This window comes from Macrotis lagotis, chromosome 2 (genome assembly GCF_037893015.1).
Source record: "Macrotis lagotis isolate mMagLag1 chromosome 2, bilby.v1.9.chrom.fasta, whole genome shotgun sequence".
Classification (NCBI taxonomy): Eukaryota; Metazoa; Chordata; class Mammalia; order Peramelemorphia; family Peramelidae; genus Macrotis; species Macrotis lagotis.
Window position 1 is genome coordinate 29,433,495 of NC_133659.1, and position 19,652 is coordinate 29,453,146.

Consider the following 19,652-nt stretch of genomic DNA (forward strand, 5'->3'; position numbering starts at 1 on the left):
ATCCAGATAAAGAGTTGTGGAGTTTGAACAAAGTTCAAGGACTATTCCCTTTAATTTAGGGGAAAAAACCCCAGATATCTTATTGTCTGATCTTGTTATCTCTTATACTTTTTGTTTCTTCCTTAAGGATGTGATTTCTCTCTCGTCACACTGAATTTGGATCAATGTACAACGTGGAAACAAAATAAAGACTGACAGATTGCTTTCTGGGGGGGGGGGGAGTAAAATTGGGGAGAAAAATTGTAAAATTCAAATAAAACCTTTAAAAAGAAAAAAAAAGAAAAAAAAAGAGAAAAATATAGGCAAAGAAGGAGTTCTACCAAATTCCTTCTATGATACAAATATGGTGCTTATACCTAAAAGAAGGAAGAGCTAAAACAGAGAAATAAAATTATAAATTAGTTTTCCTAAATCGATGGGAAAGTTTTGAACAAAAATACTAGTGAGGTGATTTACAGCAATATATCACAGGATATTATCCATTATGGTCAGGTGAAATTTATACCAGGAATGCAGGGTTGGTTCAATATTAAGAAAAAACATAATTGAACATATCAATAATAAAACTAACAGAATCATATGATTATCTCAGTAGATGCTGAAAAAGCTTTTGACAAAATACAACACCGATTCCTGTTAAAAACATTAGAGAGCTGGGTGGCTAGGTGGCACAGTGGATAAAGCACTGGCCCTGGAGTCAGGAGTACCCTGGGTTCAAATCCAGTCTCAGACACTTAATACTTATCCTAGCTGTGTGGCCACTTAATTCCATTTGCCTTGCAAAAACTAAAAAAAACAAACCAAAAAAAAAAAAAATAGGAATAAAGGGGAGCATTCCTTAAAACGATAAGCAGTATCTATCTAAAACATTATTTGTAACAGGAATAGGTTAGAAACTTTCCCAATAAGATCAGGTATAACAAGGATGCTCATTATTACCAGTATTATTCATTTTGATATTCTTTGATAATGAAGGACAAGAACCAGAAGCGAGAAGAAAAAAGAAATCAAAGGAATTAGACTAGGTATTGAGGGGAAAAAACTATCACTCTCTGCAGATGATATGATGGTATACTTAGAGAACCCTAGAAAATCAATTTTAAAACTACTTGAAATAATTGACAACTTTAGCAGAGGTGTAGGATATAAGAATAAACTCCCATAAATCCAGCATTTCTTTTATAATAATCGAAACCCAACAGTAAGAGCTAGGAAGAGAAAAGTCCATTTAGAACAAGTGTGTAAATAATTTAAAATTCTTGGGAAGTCTACCTGCCAGGACAAATCTAGGAATAAAAGAACTCAATTATGAAACACTTTTTCACACAGTCAGTCTCCCTAAACAATTGGAAAAATATCCATTACTCATGGGTAGACTGAATCAGTATAATAAAATGACAGTTCTATCTAAGTTAATTTTCTTATTCAGTATCATACCAATCAAACTACAGAAAGATTACAGAGCTAGAAAAAAATAACAAAATTCACCTAAAAGAACAAATCACCTCCTGCTGAACTTGCTAGGAATGGACCTTTCCATATTGAAAAGGCTCTTCTTCTACCCAAAGGAGCAGTTTGGTGGTGCAGTGAATAAATGTTGGTCTTGGAGTCAGAAAGACCTGAGTTCAAATCCAGACTCATATTTTCACTAGCAAGTGGACGAGTCACTTAACTTTGTTTGCCCCAGTTTCCTCATCTGTCAAATAAACTGGAAAAGGAAATGTCAAACCACTCCAGGAAATCCTGCCAAGGAAATCCTAAATGGAGTCATAAATAGTTGGATTATGACTGAACCTACTCAACAACACAGTTCTATCCCAGATACAGCTTGATCCATTATCTTGGAGATGCTGAGTTAGAGAGCATAGAACCTACTGAAACTTCATAGGATCACAGATGTTGATCCAGAAGGGATCTCCCTCTGCAGCCACTAAGTTCAGCCCCCTTTTATTTTACAGAGGAAGAAACAGAGAGAGGAGGAAACCGAGGTCCATAAATCATACTCCACCTTCTGATGTCACACAAGTAATAAGTGGCCCTTGAGACCAGTTGCCACTTGACCCCAGAGCCAATGCTCTGCCCTCTGGGTCCTGCTGTTTTTATATTCATTGATAATCATTAGTCATTAATAATGCCCATGATTTTTGTCACTTTTAAATTGACAAAGTACTGTCCTTAGAGGAAGAGTGTCCCATTTTCCTGGTGGAGAAGCCTTGAGGGAAATGAAGGGAGATCTGTGCTGGGTGCTGGGTCTAATGTTCTATTCCCTCAAGAGGCTTTTGTGCAGGGCAGGTGGGATTTCTTCTTGAGAGCCATCACCTTTTCTGTCCCCACTGATTTCAGGAGGAATCTTGCAGACCAAGTATTCAAATCCATTCCTTGGTGAGTGGTGCCCCCCCACCTTGGTCAGTCTGGAACAGGGCAAACAGGAAGTTCATGATCCTCAGAAGCTCCACATGGACCTGTCCCTTTCCGTGGTAAAACAATTCCTTTATCAGTCTTGATGGAAGCATATGCATCTATAAAGGCAAGGGCCTGGATTTGGAGACAGGAAGACCTAAATTCAAATCCTGCCTCAGATACTCATTTTATTTACTTGTGACTCTGGGCAAGACACTTAACCTTCACCTGCCTGATTCTTCATCTATAAAATATAGATGATAGTATCATCTACTTTTCAGGGTCATTGTGAGGAAACACTGAAAACCTCAAAAGAGTCTAAATGCTAGCGATTATTGTGAAGGCAGCTAACTTTTCCTCATGCCCTTACAACTGAGAGACCCTGGATAAATCATTTAAATGCTGCTTGCCTCAGTTTCCTCATCTGAAAATGAAGATCATAATAGCATCTTCTCAAGGTTGTTGTGAGGGTAAAGAAAATGAGATGCTTATCAAGTATTTTGTGGACATTAAAGTGCTATAGAAATGCTAGTAAAAATAATAGTAGAGGAGCAGCTAGGTGGCGCAATGTATAAAGTACCGGCCCTGGAGTCAGGAGTACCTGGGTTCAAATCCAACCTCAGACACTTAATAATTACCTAGCTGTGTGGCCTTGGGCAAGCCACTTAACCCCATTTGCCTTGCCAAAAATCTAAAAAAAAAAATAACAGTAGAAGTAGTACTAGTGTTATTTTTTGACCATTTATATAATTACAATAATGTTTATATAACTTATGTTTGTATAATAATATATTCAAATCCATTATTTTTATAAATAACAATAATAGTTATTATTCTGGGTTTCATCTCTGCCATCCCTCTGGTTGAGGCATTTCCTTCCTCGGTCTTTACCATTTCCAAACTTTCCATCCGATTACTAGGCAGCCCTAGTTGTAAGGGCTAAGTGACAGTTTTCCTTGAGTATTTAGAAGTCCTTAAAAGAAAAGGAACAAAGTTAAATCTTGTTAGTAATAGTTTAAATGGTTCCAACTGAGGAGAGACTACCATCTGATAACTCAGAGACGATATTCCCAACAAATGTCCATAGTGAGGAAGGCCCAGCACTGCATCATTTAGAAATAAAGGTCCTTGTTAGGCCTTCAGATTTCTTGTCACTTCTTCCATTCTGTTCTCTCCTCCTTGTTTTTTTCATCCCTTTATAGCTGTAGAGTGAAAGGTTATGGGAATAATTGGGCTACCAGTAGCTCCATTTCTTCATTTTTATCACGTGTATTTTGGGCCATGCCACCAACCATTATCACTGCAGTGATTTGATGAGGTATTGTTAGCAGTATGGAGAGGAAAGATTGCTAAGATTGCTTTTGCCTACTCTAGTCTGTTTTTCTAAGGGCAGGTAAGTGATGTTGTGGATAGAGCATTGGACCTGGAGTCAGGAAGACTCATCTCCAACTGTGACCTCAAATACTAACTAGCTGCCTGATCTTGGGCAAGTCACTTTACCATGTTTGCCTTAGTTTCCTCATCTGTAAAATGAATTGGAGAAGGAAGTAAATGGCAAACCAATATCTTTGCCAAGAAAACCCCCAATGGGGGTCAAAAAGAATTGAACGTGACTAAAATGACTAAACAATAATTACAACAATGACAAACCCATCCTTCAAGCTAGAGTACCAGCCTTCTCTATGAAGCCTTAACTCTAGGTCCAATGATTAACTTTTTGATGTCTGAGAATCAATCTAATTCAGCTAGACAAAGCTCATCACCATCTGGTTTACCATCCAGAGGTGCTGCTCTGGAGGTTGCTCTCTGGCTCTTTGGGGAGTCTGGGCAAGTGAAGGATACAGCATCTGATTGAGAATATCACCATCCACATATAGAACTGACTGGATACTATTAAGCAGTGGCCTTGGAGTCAGGAGTTTGGAGTTCGAATGTGACCTTGGACATTTGACACTTACTAGCTGTGTGACCTCGGGCAAGTCACTTAACCCTGATTGCCTCAGATCCAGGGCATTTCCAGTTGTCCTGACTCATATATGGCCACTGGACCCATATGGTTCTGGAGGAGAAAGTGAGGCTGGGGACTTAGCATAGCACCCCCCCCCCCCACTCAAATCCAATTCATGTGCTTGTCATGGCACCACCTCTCTGATGTCAGGGTCTCCTTCAAGGATGCTACCATTGAGAGAATTAGGACACATTCTGAGTATGGTTGTTGTGGTGGTCCTGCAGCCAGGAAGAGCTGACAGCACATAATTGGAATAACTTACATTAATATAGTTCTTTTAAAAAAGTCTACAAAATGCTTTCTTCAAAACAGCCCTGGAAGGTGAGATAAATGTTGTTAACCCAAGAATTCTACACTTCCAGCCAAAAGATGACCTCAAATGACCACATGGCTCCCATCTACCTACACTAGCAAAACCCTGAAGCCTACACAAAACTGAATAATGAGCAGGAAATACAATGAGGAAGCTTAGTGAATGACTTTTTTCTATTTTAGAACTGTACCAGTCAGATGCTCATAGGCAATGGCGAAAGGACTCCTCTAGCAAAGCCAGCACCAGAGAAGGGTAGACTCCCAGCACAACCAAAGATGGACAAAGGTTACACAAGACTTTGTATCTTAGGCAGCAAAAGAGGGCGGCTACCTTGGGAGAATTCTAATATAGGAATATTGAAAGACCTGGACCAGCAATGCTTACCAAGTGTCTCATTGCTCAGACCAGGACTGGTGTACCAGAGAGGGTCTTGAAGATCCAACACCTTGAGAATCACCACTAGAGTGAGCCAGTCCCCGGAGGTAAAGATCATACAAGAGCTCAGGGAACCTAGGATTTCCCCTGACCCAAGAAATTCAGTGAAAATGCAGCAGAAAGCCAAGCCAGGATCAGGAACTAAAATTGGATAGATGAGAAAATAAAATACTAATTAGTATTAAAAAATAGTGAAAAACCTAGAGAACCCAAAGAAGGTGAATGGATACTGCAAACAACATAATCCCTAGGATAATTGTTCTCAATGTGTGGTTTGCAGACCCCTGAAAGTTCCCAGGACCCTTTCAGGGAGATCAAAATGGTTTTTGTAATAATAAGATATCATTTCTAAGCTAAGCACTGGTAGCACAAATATGAAAAATATTATAGTACTTACCCTCAAGGACAGAGGGTAAGATTATGGAAGGACAGGATAGATAGGGTAGAAATGACCAAGGAAGGACATTTTCTTCTGGGGAAGTGGAAGGGGGTTTGAGGAAGAGGGGAAGACTAATTGTCTAACTGTATAGGCTATAAAGCTAAAGCATGATCTGGCATCTGTGGTTGGCTTTTATATATTTTGGCCCAATCAGTCTACTGAGGCCCTGGGGCAGAGCTCCAAAGGCAAGTTAATTGACTTCCCCTGGGCTGGGGGCACAAATTCTGAAGGTTTAGGGCTATAGACCCAAGTGTCTGATCCTGAGTGGAAAGAGCTGGTTTGGGTAGAGATTGACTGGACTAGACTTGAGACACACCAAAAGTGTGTCTGATTTTTCACACCAAAGAAGAGGGTTCTCCAGTTAGTGTCACAGCATTGGCCTGCTTACAACAGAAAATGGTCACAACTAAAGTTGGTGACTAACTTAGGGAGAACTCAAGAGTATTCCTCCTCTTGCACTGTTACATGAATAGGGCTTTGGATAGAATTCTCATAGATGCCTCATCCCCCAATTTCTCCTCTCCTCCCTCTGAATCTCAGAACTAGAAAAACTTTCAAAGGCCAACCTATATATCTTCTCTGCAGCGTTCCACAGAACAGCCATCATAAAATGGCAGACTGTGAAGATTCATTTAACAACATCTAACAAACATGAATTAAGGGTGCATAGCTTGATACTGGATGCTGGGAGAGATACAAAGTTTAAAGATATAAAGCTACCTTCATAGATTTTATGGCTGGGTAAAGGGAAAGACCCAAACAGAGATAATTATCATATATAATATCACTTGGTAAGTATTAGAAAATTACAAGGGTGGCTAGGTGGTGTAGTGGATAAAGCACCGGCCCTGGAGTCAGGAGTACCTGGGTTCAAATCCAGTCTCAGACACTTAATAATTACCTAGCTGTGTGGCCTTGGGCAAGCCACTTAACCCCATTTGCCTTGCAAAAAAAAGAACTAAAAATAAAAGAAAATTAAAGAAAAGTGTGTAGTGGTAGTCTGTGGCAGAAGCTATTAATAATTTTTCTGAAAGAGGGACTCAGAGAAGGCTTTGGAGGAGGTAGATGGTAATGGATAAGTAGAAATTGAGTAGTTTGAAGATGGGTGGGCAGGGCATTCCTGGTCTAGGGGGTAGTTTGGTATGAATTCCACCTCCCTCACTTTAAAGTGAGAAAAATAAAGAAAAATGACTTGCCCATGGTCCTCCAGCTAATAAAAGGGGTGAGTGACATATTTATTAAGAGCCTACAAGGTACCAGCACTATACTAAGTACTCTGGATACAAATAAAGGCAGAACCTGTCCCAACCCTCAAGGAACTCCCAGTCTTTTGGGGGAAACAAGATGCAAATAGCTAAAGCCAATAAATTGGAGATAATGAACAGAGGGAAGATCCTAGAAAGAAGAGGGATCAGACAGGATTTTGGCTGAAGAAAGCCTGAGAGACCAGATGGCAGAGGGAAGAGGAGAGTGTTCCAGACACAGGGTCTCCAACCCACATCTTCTCAGGTCAAGTCTAGGGCTCTCTTCTGGTTATCAGATCATTTCCTCTTTAGGATGGGTTTGATCTCTGCACCATTTCATCATCCCGAGGAGTACAGAGCTCTTTGGAATTTTGAGTTAGAAGTAACTGAATGATATGATAATATACTGATAACAGCTGAAACCAAATTGCTGATCTTTATGTTATAAAATATTTTTATTTTAATTTTTTTGTAACATCCTTTTTCAGATCATTCTCATCTTGGCAGCTATCGAACCAAGGACTATAAGGTGTGTAGAAAAGGTCAGAGAAGATAGAATGAGAGTTGTGTCTATTCTGAGAGAAGGTGTGAATGTGTAGTCCTATTGTATAAATGTAAATAGAACCTAAGGATGGCCAACCATGGAATGCCGAGAGACTCCCAGTGAAACTGGAAACAGGGGCTCTCTTCAGTAATCCTGAGGTTCTGTGTGGGACTGGTAGCCAAGATGGTGGCTCAGCAGCAATGATTGCGGCTTGGTAGCTCTTGCGTAATTTCTTTTTGTTTCAGCTTTTTGTTCTGCCTCTGCTCAAATGAAAACTTCAATTGGGGAAAAGGAAACAGAGAAGAATAAGTTTTTCTGTATGACCCGCTCTGTGTCAGGCCCTGGCCAAGCCCTTTATTAACATGATTTCATTTGATCCTCATAATAACCCTGCATAGTAAGTGCTTTTATTATTCCCATTTTATAGTTAAGGAAACTGAGGCAAACTGGGTTTGAGTCATAGAGCTAGCAAATTTCAAAAGCTAAATTTGAACTCAGGTCTTTGGACCTCAGGCTTAGCCTGCCTTTTTCCAGCTATTCTGTTCATTCATTCATTCATTCATTCATTCATTCATTCCAGATCACTTGATTCTACTTGTTCTCATTATTATTTAACCTTCTAGGATTGAGGTAAATACTGGCCTCAGTAGGTCAGAAACGTGCTGAAGAATCACACAGCCAGGATTAGTAACGAAAGACTTTCCCCGAAGAACTGACTTGAACTAGGCCCTGAAGGATTAGCAGGACTCAGAGAGACAGAGAGAAGGAAACAATGTACTCCTAAAAGCATAGGGTTGACAATGCACATGATGTATTCAGTGAGTAGCTTTTAGTGGAAGGTTTTGGCTGGGGGATTTCCTCCCTACATGAATACATGAGGAACTCTTTGTCTTTTCCAAATCATGCCCATTTTTTTTCAGTAGTACCTGGTTGTTTTAGAAACCTCAGCTCTTACATCTTCCTTTTGCAGTGTCTATATCTACCCTGTCACCAAGTCCCATCCCCCTTCTATATAATGCATCCCAGAATCAGGCTCTTCCTCCTCTTCCCATAGCCACATCCTCCTGCACTCCTCCTGCTAGACCTTAGTCTAGCATTCATTCATGGATTTGGAGAGTTAGAAGCAACCTCAGGTCATTCAGTTTCTGCTTGAAGGTCACCAAGGTATTATTAGGTATTCCACTCCATTTATGAGGAAGTTTTCCCTTAGAGAACCAAATTGTATATACTTATACTACTTCTCCATTGTTCTTAGTTCTTCTGGGACCAAGCAGACTAAGTCTGATGCTTGTTCCATATAGGAGTCCTTCAGTCTCTGAGGACAGTTTCCTTGTTCTTCCAGACTCTGCTCATTTGCCAGACTAAATATCTTTGTTGTTGTTGATTTTTAACATCTATTTTTGATATATTTTTATTTCGTTTAATATTTCCCAATTACATATAAAAATCTTTACCATTCACCTTTTTGGGGGGGGGGCGGTTGCAAGGCAATGGGGTTAAGTGACTTGCCCAAGGTTAGACAGCTAAATAAGTATTAAATTCTGAGATCAGATTTGAACTCAGGTCCTCCTGACTCTAGGGCTGGTGCTCTATCAACTGCACCACCTAGCTTTACTTTTAAATATCTTTGAGTTTTGAACTCTTTCCCTTGCTCCCACTCTCCTACATACCTTAAGAAGGCAAGATTATATCAATTATACACGTGAAATCATGCAAAATACTTCCATATTAGCCATATTTATATATTTTTTCAAATCTTAGCATTTTATTTTTTGATTTCTAAACTTTTCTTTTTTCCCTTCTAATAAATATTTTATTTATATTTCCAATGACATATAATGGTAGTTTTTACCAATTTTTTTTGCAAGACTTGGAATTTTTCAATTTTTCTCCCTCCCTCCCTCCTTTCCCTCCCTCCTGCCCCTGATAGAAAGCAATCTGATAAAGGCTTTACATTTGTAACCATGTTAAACATAGATTGGAATTGAATGTGTTGTGGGAAAAGAATCAGATCCAAATGGAAGGAAGAAAACATTAGAGAGAAGAAAATTGCATAATATATAATAGATAAGACAAGTTTTAAAAACTGAAGGTAATAAACTTTGGTTTTCATTCCTTCTCTGTATATGGATGGTATTTTTCCATCACAAGTCATTGTGCTGAAATGAAGAAGTCCATCACTCCATATTGTTATTAGTGTGTATAATCTTCTGGTTCTGCTCATTTTACTCAGCATCAATTCATGCAAGTCTTCCCAGGCTTTTCTGAAATCCTGTCCCTCATGATTTCTTATAGAACAATAGTGTTCCATTCCATATGTGGATATACATATAAAGTATAGAAGTAAAAAGAATACGCTTTAATCTTTACTCAGGTCATTGTTTCCTTCTCTGGCAATGATAGTATTTTTCATCCAAAGTCCTTTGATATTGTCTTGACTCATTGCATTATTGAGAATATCTAGGCATTCACAGTTGATCACCATACAATGTTGCTGTTACTGTGTACAGGGTTTTCTTGGTTCTGCTCATTTTATTCTGTATCAGTTCATATCTTTGCAGTTTTTTCTGAAAGCATCTTTGTCATTTTTTATAGCATGATATTATGCTATCACAGTCATATGCCACAACTTGTTCAGCCCCAACCAATGAGCATCCCCTCAACTTTCAGTTCTTTGCCACCACAAAAAGAGCAACTGTATAGCTGTTTGTTCAAATAGGTCCTTTCCCCTTTTCTTTGATTTCTTTGGAATACAGTTCTAGTAGTCCTGCCAAACCAAATGTTTTGAATGCTTTCAGTTGATCTGACCTTGGAAAGTATAGCAGAAAATTTCAGAAAAGGGTACCCTCAAAAGTCTATGGGAGGGGCGGCTAGGTGGCATAGTGGATAAAGCACTGGCCTTGGAGTCAGGAGTACCTGGGTTCAAATCTGGTCTCAGACACTTAATAATTACCTAGCTGTGTGGCCTTGGGCAAGCCACTTAACCCCATTTGCCTTGCAAAGACATAAAAAAAGTCTATGGGAGACACATAGTTTGTTTCAAGGCTTTTCCCCATTAGGGCTTGTCAGTGTTTCAACTAAAATGTGGTCCTAGAATACTGTGAATGGATTCATTTCAATATGCATTTAATAGAGCTTATATTCAAGTGCTTCTGCTAAACACTGGGAATGCAAAAACAACAAGAGCAGTCTTTGCCTTCAAGAAGTTTGTATTCTGCCTGAGTAGGAGGGAGGGAATGTGAGATTTAAACCCCGTTTGTTGAGGGAGAGTCTATCGAGGTGGATCAGAAAGACCTTCCATCTGAGATGCAGTCAGATGGCACTTGGAAAGAAGGTAGAGATTCTGGGATGTGGGAGTAAGGAAGAAATGCCTTCCACCTATGAGGAAAAACCAGTGCCAAGGCACCAACATAGAAGATGGAATGAATGCCAGTCTCAAGGAATGGCAGACAGCTCAGAGGAGCCAGAATGCAGTATTGATGGAAAATGATACAGAGTAAGTCTAGTAGAGGGTATTTAAATGTATGGAAGCTTTCTGAGGCCAAGCTGAATATATTGTCTGTATTTTCTTCTGGAAGCCACAGGGAACCCCTTACAGTTTGGAAACAGGATCATGATATGGTCAGACCTGTATTTTACTGGATGTACATTGTACTTAAAATGAAATCAGAGCACAGAACAATGGGATGAACATTTCCCTCATCTTAGACACTAGACTTCCATTCATGTAGTCACATCATGTCCTATTCTCACACTTTTCTGTGGTCTTGAGGTGACCCTGAGTTCCCAAGACAAAACCATCTGCTCCAGAAGGGGACAGGCTCTGAGCTGAAGAGACCCTCAGAGATGATCTACCCCAACCCACTCATCTTACAAAAGAGTAAGCTAAGCCCCAGAGAGGGGTAGTGATAAGGAAGGCAAATGCCAATGAGCAAGACTTGTGCAAACTAGGGTGGTTCTAAGAGGAAGATCAACAAATGCAAAGGGGATGCTCTTGGACTCTACTGTCTTGCCAGAGTTCCAGCCAGCAAATCACTGGGTACATAATACAGGTGTGATGTAAGTACAAGCTATCATTCTACTTTTGAGGATAATGTGTTGAATCATTGACTAAAATGATGTTATACTTCAGTGCCTTTGGGATGATATGAATGAATAGACCCAAAGAGTGAGGTTCAAGGATGTATCTTTGGAATAGTCTGGTTCATGTTGTTGCTTTTCACCTTTTTAGGAGCTTAAATGGCATATTGTTCTCAAGTTTGTAGATGACACAAAATTTGTAACGATGGCTAACCTACCGGGTAACTTGATAGACTTGAGATGGCCTAAATTAAACAGGGATAAATGGATCCATTTTGTATATATTTTAAAAATTCTTTAAGTACAAGATAAGAGATGCATGTTCAGCCTACAGCTCAACTGAAAAACACTTGAAGGCTGGACATGGTCAGCAGGAAGTTGGAGCAGTCTTAGAGAATCTACCATGATCCATCTGGGGTCCCACAGACTATATAGTTTGTCTGGAGAAGAGTGGTGAAGACGGTGAGGGATGATATGGAAACTCGGCCAATGTGGGTTAGTTTAAAGAATTGAGAAACCTGGATAAGAGAAGTCTTACGGAAAACATGACTATCTCAAATATTTGAAATCCTGGTGTGTAGATTTGTTGTGCATGACCAAGAGGTTAGAATGAAGAATATTTTGGTTGGAAGAATAGAAAAGCAGATTCAAGCTTGATCTAAGAACAAAACTTTTCTAAAAGCAACAACTAATGCAAAATGGAATAAGCATGATATACTGGAGGAATGGCCTAGATGGGGGAGGGGAGGTCAGCCAGAAGGGAGCAAGGCAACAGAAAGCTCAGAGAGAAGGGACGCAATGAGAAAGGATGGTGACTAGATTCAAGTGGTGAAGAGATCAAGAAGGAGGAGGCCTGGGAAGACAGGATCTAAGGGGGTGAGAAAGGTTGTGGGCCATAGAGGAGGTCAGAAACCTGGAATGACACCTCAGGGAAAGTTGAAATTCAGGAGAGGGAAGCAGGATCTTGGGTCACAGAAAAGAGCCATGGAGAAGGGGAAATTGGAACATTGGAGGCAGTAGGGGGATGCCTTGGGAAGCAATCTACCAAAGGAGGTCAGGGAATGGGGAAAATGGCAGAGTCTTGGGGAGGAGACAGAGGGACATGTGGAAGCACCTGTGGACAACCCTGGGAAAGAGGAGGGGGTGCCATGACCCAGGAGAGGAGAGGAAGTTGCCTTTATGCAGATTCCTTTCTTGATAATGTTGATGATGCAAATGTTTAGCATCTGATTGTAATATAGGCCCTTTCCCCTTTATGTTCCATTTGCCTGGCAGACAGTGAGAGCTCAGTCAATATGGACTCACCCAAGTTTTTTCTCACTATCAAGGAAGAAGTGGACATTAGCCTTCCTCCAAGGAGGGAGGGTGCTATGCTTGGAGTAGGGGCCTGAAAGATGGAGGTTGTGGAGTCAAATGCTATTGGCCCTAGAGGAAGGTCAGCTTGGGACTGGCCCAAGTGATTCATGGAGAAGGTGAGGACCTGATGGGCCATTTTTGCAGGCTAACCCAGGGTCTTAGCTGCAGCTCTGAGGGATCTTAATGGCCAGAAATCCTGCCTCCACATTTTACAGATGAAGAAGCAACCCCAGGCCAGTGAAGTGATTGCCCCTGCACCTAATGAGGATTGGAGAGGAGTCTGAGCCTCCCTCTCTTGATTTCTGTATTCCAAAGAATACAGATTGTTTGGGATCTCTAGAAAAGGAGAAGGGGATAGCTTTTGGACAGGTTCAATTCTAACATTTTGCTTTCTGATGCAGTGGAAGGACTTGCTAGGAAGTCAGAAGACCTGACCAGGCTCTACCACTTAGACTTGAGCCAGTATCTTACCTCTCTGACCTCAATTCCCTCATCTGTAAATGGGGAAAGGTGCTGTGTCAGCACTCCAGAATCTAGAGGCTGCTGGGTGTGGTTGTGCTCTGCAGGCAAATCCCTGTGGAATGATTTCCCTTTCCTGTTAATGAATCAGCGAGAGCCCTGGGAAGGAACAGAAACATAATCAAAGGACCAAGAACCACTTGAGCATGAGTTGAGACTCAGACTGGTACTGATTCCTAAGGGTGTCTGGGTCTTGAAGCTCTAATACTGATCGAAATCTAGTGGGGTCTCCTTGGAGAGTGCCTGCACACGCAGGTTGCCAATTTGAAAAGTATTCATGGTGTCAAGACTCTTTATCTTGGAATTTTAATTGAAATTGATTTCTCTTCTAAAAAAGAAAACCATTATTTGTGCTATCTAGACAGTATAACTATCAATTAATTAATTAATCACATTCCTAAGACCTTTAAGCTCTACTGTTTTCTAACAAAATTTATTCAGGGATCAGAATATCTCATAATTTACTTGTGGGGTCCTCCAGGACCTTCCTTTTTAAGGCTGCTCAGCATACTTTGGGATAATGCTCATTGTCAGAAAGTATTTGCTGATCACTGCCTTAAAAGAACCAATGGCATCCAGCAAACAGTTATCAAATATGTCAACTACAATATGATGCCAAGGACCTTTGTGACCTTGGGCATATCATGATACTTCCTTTTCTGGAAAGACTGAAAATTTTCCTTTCCTGTCAAATTAGAGGGTTTGGGCACCTGTGGTCCTCCATGAAGTCCTTGTTGGAAGCCAGGCAGAGTTACTCCAGACTAAAGGATTTAGACTGATCTGTGTCACCTTGAGCAGGTCCCTACCTTACTAGGATGATTTCTTATGTGGAAAAGGAAGTCCCTTTGAAATCTGAGGGTTTATGGTCCTGTGAATCTATAAACTCAAGCTCCCCTGGCTCCCTCTCCTGCCTTCTACTGTCTCCAGGATTAGGCCTTTTAGTAGATGTAGAAAAGATGATGACAATCTAATTCCTGTCTGATGCAGAGCAAGGGAATAAAAAATGACAGACTCAGGTGACTTCAGTAAAAATTAGAATATGAAAAATGCACTTTGTGTGATTATTTAAGTTCCTTGCATGAAGATGCTGGTACCCAACTACCAAACCAACTTCTTCCTTCAGTCTACACTCATTCATTTATCTGCAATTTGAAACATGTGTCTAACCCTCCCACCCTCACCTTCCCCTTTCTTTGAGCCTTCTTTTTTCCCCTATCATGGTGTTTACCTGCTCATCTATAAGTCTTAGCCTACCCTGGTATTATGGAATTCAATTCTGGGCCCCACCAACTAAGGGAATATTTGATTGACCTGGAAATTGTTCGGAGAAAGGCATCCTGGAGTGAAGGACCCAGAGGCAATGCCTGCCATGTGGGACTTGGCGGGAGGAAGTGGATGTGCTTAGTATGGAAAAGAGAGGACTAGTAGGGAGGGATTTGTAAGTATAGAAAGAACCTTGTAGACCTGGGTTGGACTCACTGGTCTCCTGGTCCTTTCTATCTCTGAAGCCAGGTAATTGTAAATATCCAATGTACCACAGGAAGAGCCTACTAATGAAACAGGAAGAATTATCCTATTAACTAGTCAGCAGGCGTCTACGAAGCATCTACTCTGGGCCAGGCTCTAAGCTGAGATTAGACATACAGCCCAAAAGAAAGCTTTGCTCTCCCAGAGATTCTGTTTAAATGGAGGAGCTGACCTGGGCCTCAAAGGGAACTCTTAATGTACACATGAGGGAAGGACTTCATGGAGAATATGATGCTGTGGTTCTCAGAGACAGAACTGGGAAGGGGGAGTATCCAGGTAAGGGGAGAGCCTGTGCAGAGGCCTGAAGATGGAGCCTGTGGGTGTCTGCTAGGCAGTCGTCAGTCATGTGCTTGAATGGAAGGGCCATGGAATCAGATTGGGGCTAGTGGCAAAGACTTTTATTTGGATGGTTGGCAAGGGGATCAGACACTAGGATGCATACTTTGTCTTTTTCTTACAGGGGTTTGAGCAGGCAGTGACATCCTTAGATCTCGTTGGCTTCGCAGTTAGACTTCACTTGGCTCCTCAAGAGGGGAGAGCCTGAAACCAGAGAAGGCCTTTAGGATGGGATTTGTTAAAGATGCTGAGATGAAATCCTTCCATTCTGTTTGGGAGGAAACTATGTATGCAGATAAATCAGCAGGAAATTTAGCCAAGTGACTTCTAAGCTATTTCTGGACTGGGGAAGGCCCTCCCATAAAGGCTGTGGCTGGGAGGGGGTCCTTGGGAGTGGAACACAGGAGACAGACACAGAAAACATTGTCAGGTCAGGAGACAATCTTGAACACTGGGGGGAATGAATTGGGTCACAAAGAGCCTGTTGGTGGGTGGGCCAGACTGAGAAGACTGATGTCTCTTTTCTGTTTTCCTATCTAGTATAAGCCAGTTGCTTCCATTCCCTCTCCAAACTGATACAGGTTCTTTATTAACTCCTAATTATCCTAATTCTTTTCTTTTTTTCTTCCCCTTGTTAAAAAGCAATTTAGGGGATGAATGTTATATCTCTATGCCCAGTAGAGAGAATCAAGCATTAATCACATAGTAAGATTTTCTTTTCTTGCCTTTACTAAGTTCTCATGTGTGGGAATCCAAGATGATAGCTGAGCTAAAGGTGACTCGTAGAATTAAGAGGGACCTGGGGTCTGCTAGTACAGCCTCTTCTTGAGTAGGGGGCCCTTTCTAGGTTTCTCCAACCAGAATCTATCCAGCCTCAGTTGGAAACCCAGTCATCAATGGGATGCTCTGGGCATAGCCCTCATGGCTAGGAAACTCATCCCCTTCTTTCATTTGGGTTGCAGTTTGTCTCACAGCCCCTTCCCCTACCCCACTTCCCTGCTCACCCTACCATTGCTCCCAGTTCTGTCTCCCAAGTGGAAGCTGAATGACTCTTTTTTTAACCAATGCACATGGTCTCCCATTCCCCTGCTACAGTTTCCTTCTATGTACAGAATTCAAACAGGACCTTCCTTGCCTCTCTTCCTAGTCTTCCAAATTTCCATTAATAATGGCTTCCATCCCTGTTTGTGAAAGGCCCCTCTTCACTGAATTCCTAAAGACTGAGTGCCCCACACCAGTGATCCTTCCAGGTTCAGTAGCAGACCAGGATAATCCCCTAGAATCCCAGACATCCATTGCTATTAGAGGCTTCTGCCAAGAGACCTTCCAAATCCTCTTAGGTGGTTTCTCAGGGATCATCATATTTTTTTTTATTTGAGTAATGTTGCCACATAGAAAAGCAAGGTGTCCAATGGGCAAAAGACCCAAGGGGGAGTTGTTGAATAAGAGAAATAGAGGGCTTCCTTTGCCTGGGCAACTGCCATTGGGAGTAACTCTAGTGGTCATGAGGTCCTAGAATTTAGAGTTCAGCATCCCCCCCCCATTTTTCAACCAGAGGCTGACCCAGGGTGCAGACCTCATGCCCTTATGATTGCATGTCGTGCTTTTCATTCTTGTGGTCTTTAAGCTTTGGCAAAGGCCATCTGATCCAACTTCAATCCACTATGAATCATAGCTCCCCTTTCTTTAGCACTATGGTGTTTGCCACTCTGCATGGAAGGTCAGGTATCATAATTCCCATTTCATAGAAGAGAAGGCCGACAGGTTAAAGATGACTCACCTTGGTGTCCCAGCTGTAAAATTAGGATCATAAGTATAACTTGGAAGCAGTCTTGGCCCAAACCCATCACTGTAGGATCACTAAAAAGCTGGAAAGCACCAGAAAATTATAGAATCTTTGAGCCAGAATCACTCTCAAATGTCCTCTTGCTTAGACCAGACCTCAATAGAAATCCCTTCTGGGCCATCTCTCTAGAGGGCTGGCACAGTCCTCTAGTGATGGGGGCACTCCCTATCTCTGGAGGCCACTGTCTCCTGCAGAAAAGCTCTGATTGCTTGGAGGTTTTAGTGCAGGAGCAGGACCTGGCTCCCCTCTGGATGAACTCTGGGATTCTGTGAGTCTGAGAACTTTTCCCTGTGGACACTATGTCTGGTTGACTCTTGGGTCTTTAAGGAAGATTTCTGGTTTTTGTTCTTTATATATGTGCCTTTGGATTGAGAGCAGCTAAGTAGCACAGTGGATAGAGTGCTGATCCTGGAGTCAGGAGAACGGGAGTTTGAATCCAGCCTCAGACACTTAACTCTGCTAGCTGGGCAAGTCATTTAATACCAATTGCCTCACATCTAGGATCATCTCCAGTCATTCTGATTCATATCTGGCCACTGGACCCAGATGGCTCTGGAGGAAAAAGTGAGACTGGGGACTTAGCACAGCATCCCCTTCTCTCAAATCCAATTCATGGGCTTGTCATGACCTCACCTCACTGGTGTCGTGATCTTCTTTGAAAATGAGGGTCATTTTATTATTATGACTTTGGATTGCTCCTAGTCATGCTGTGTAAACTATTGTAGGCTGAAGGAGCCATCCAAATGGATTGGCTGTAGGGGGGTACTGTGTCTCAAGGGGCATGGGGCTTCTGATTCTTGGGTTCTGAAATGTTCTGTTAATGTGTCTTTTAACAGATTACCATGCCAACTCATGGAAGAGAACATGAAGACTCTCTTGATAGGTGTGAAGAATACCTTACCTCAAGGCAATCTAGGCCACATCATACAGATAGGAATCTCTTGGTCCACTCAACACCCTCAACAACGCAGACATGCTCCCCTGGTCCTATACTCAATCAGCCGACTCTCAGGGAAAGGTAAGACTGTCTATTCAACCTCTGTGACCAGGCTTCCTATGACATTTCTGGGGAAGCAGAGGTAGTGTCCTGGAAAGGTCACTGGACTTGAGTTTAGAATATCTGAGTTTGAATTCCAGCCCTTCCCCTTGTCTAACCATGAGGCTGGACAAGCCCTTCAGCTTCCTTGGGCCTCAGCAGTCTCACAAGGTCATCAAAATAAGGGAAGTGCTTTGCCCTTCAAAGGTTCTCAGAAAGTCCAATTGTTTTCTCTAGAATAGGCACATGGACTGAGGGTTCCCCAGGGTAACAGACTCTTAGAGCTGAAGTGGGGTACCTCATCAAAGAACAGTGATTATTTCTAACACAGTTCTCCACTAGCAATCTAGCTTAGCAATCATTGGTAGCCCATATTGGGCTAGAGCCAGGGAGGGGAAAGGCCCATCATACTGGGAATCTTGAGTTCCTCCTGGATGGCAAATGGTCATATACCTACCTCGACCATCTAGGACCTCATGGGCCCTCTAGGCTTCGAGATCTCCACTTGTACAACACATCCCAAGGGAGCATCTAGCTTGCTGCCCTTGCAGATGACCAGGGAGGGGATGAGCCCCCTCTGCTGATCTTTGAATATCAGGTCACCTCCCATGGGGAAGGGAAGAGGTTCTCTGCCCATTTCATCTGATGATCCCCAGACTGACAGTCAGTCAGAGAGACAGACAGAGACCTCTCCTGAAGGGGCTCTGTGTCTTAGCAGTTTTGGAGCCCTGACAGCTTTAACCTCTTCAAGGGAAGAGTCATGTGAGTGTTTGGGGGATGTGGAGTGGGATTTGTATGGGTTCCTAGCTTGCTCAAGAACCAAATAGAATGTGCTCATTGGACTTACCTTCAGTGAAGAATTTTTTAGAATGGCAGAGTTTTTATTTGGTCCTCCTTATTTAGTATGTGAATCCGGTATATGGTGGGTAAGGGTTGTCCGGCTCCATTTGTGGAAGCCTGCCAGGTGAGACCCACTCTCCTTCACACCTGGGCCATGTTGAAATGTTCCATTTGATACAAGTTGCTGAACCCCCTTGTGTGACTTTTGGACCATAGATCCAGAGCAGATTGGAGCTGCAAGAACCCTTGGCCCAGAGAACATCTGGAATCAATCCTACACTAATTGATCACTCAGAGAACCTTGATTAAGTCTTTCCTATGTACTAAGGTTGGGGTCGGGCAAGCAGAGGCAAAACCCTGGGCTTCTATAGGTCAAGGAGCTCGAAGTCTGCTGAGGGCCCCGAATCCTTTCATCTCCTATTGGATGGAGGAGATAAAAGCAGCTCAGGACGTTCCTATACTGTGACAGTTGGAAGTGAATCAGAGGTTTAGCCCCATCAGGACTCTAGGAAAAGGGCATTGTCCCCAGGCTAGCTGGAGATAGGGCTTTGGGTTTTCAGGAGAAGAAAGGAGGAAGCCGCCACCACCACTGAAAGGATTGTGAATGGACTCCATGTCTCCTGTCCCTTGAACATGGGCCTGGTTGGGGCATCTGAGATGCTGCTTACATGGGGCAAACCCTGAGGAAGGGGGCTCTTGTCCTGCTTTCCTTGCCCCCCCCCCCAACTT

The 19,652-nt window shown here is 42.1% G+C and overlaps 1 protein-coding gene across 1 annotated transcript in view; it reads left to right on the plus strand.

Moving 5' to 3' along the window:
* The window catches only part of LOC141510951 (spermatogenesis-associated protein 6-like), a 91,306-nt gene extending 73,237 nt beyond the window's left edge, over nucleotides 1-18,069 (plus strand). Inside the window, 2 exon segments of the mRNA XM_074220329.1 lie at nucleotides 7,328-7,368; nucleotides 17,884-18,069. Of these exon segments, the coding sequence (XP_074076430.1) occupies nucleotides 7,328-7,368; nucleotides 17,884-18,069 (227 nt within the window).
* The last annotated feature ends 1,583 nt before the right edge of the window (nucleotides 18,070-19,652 follow it).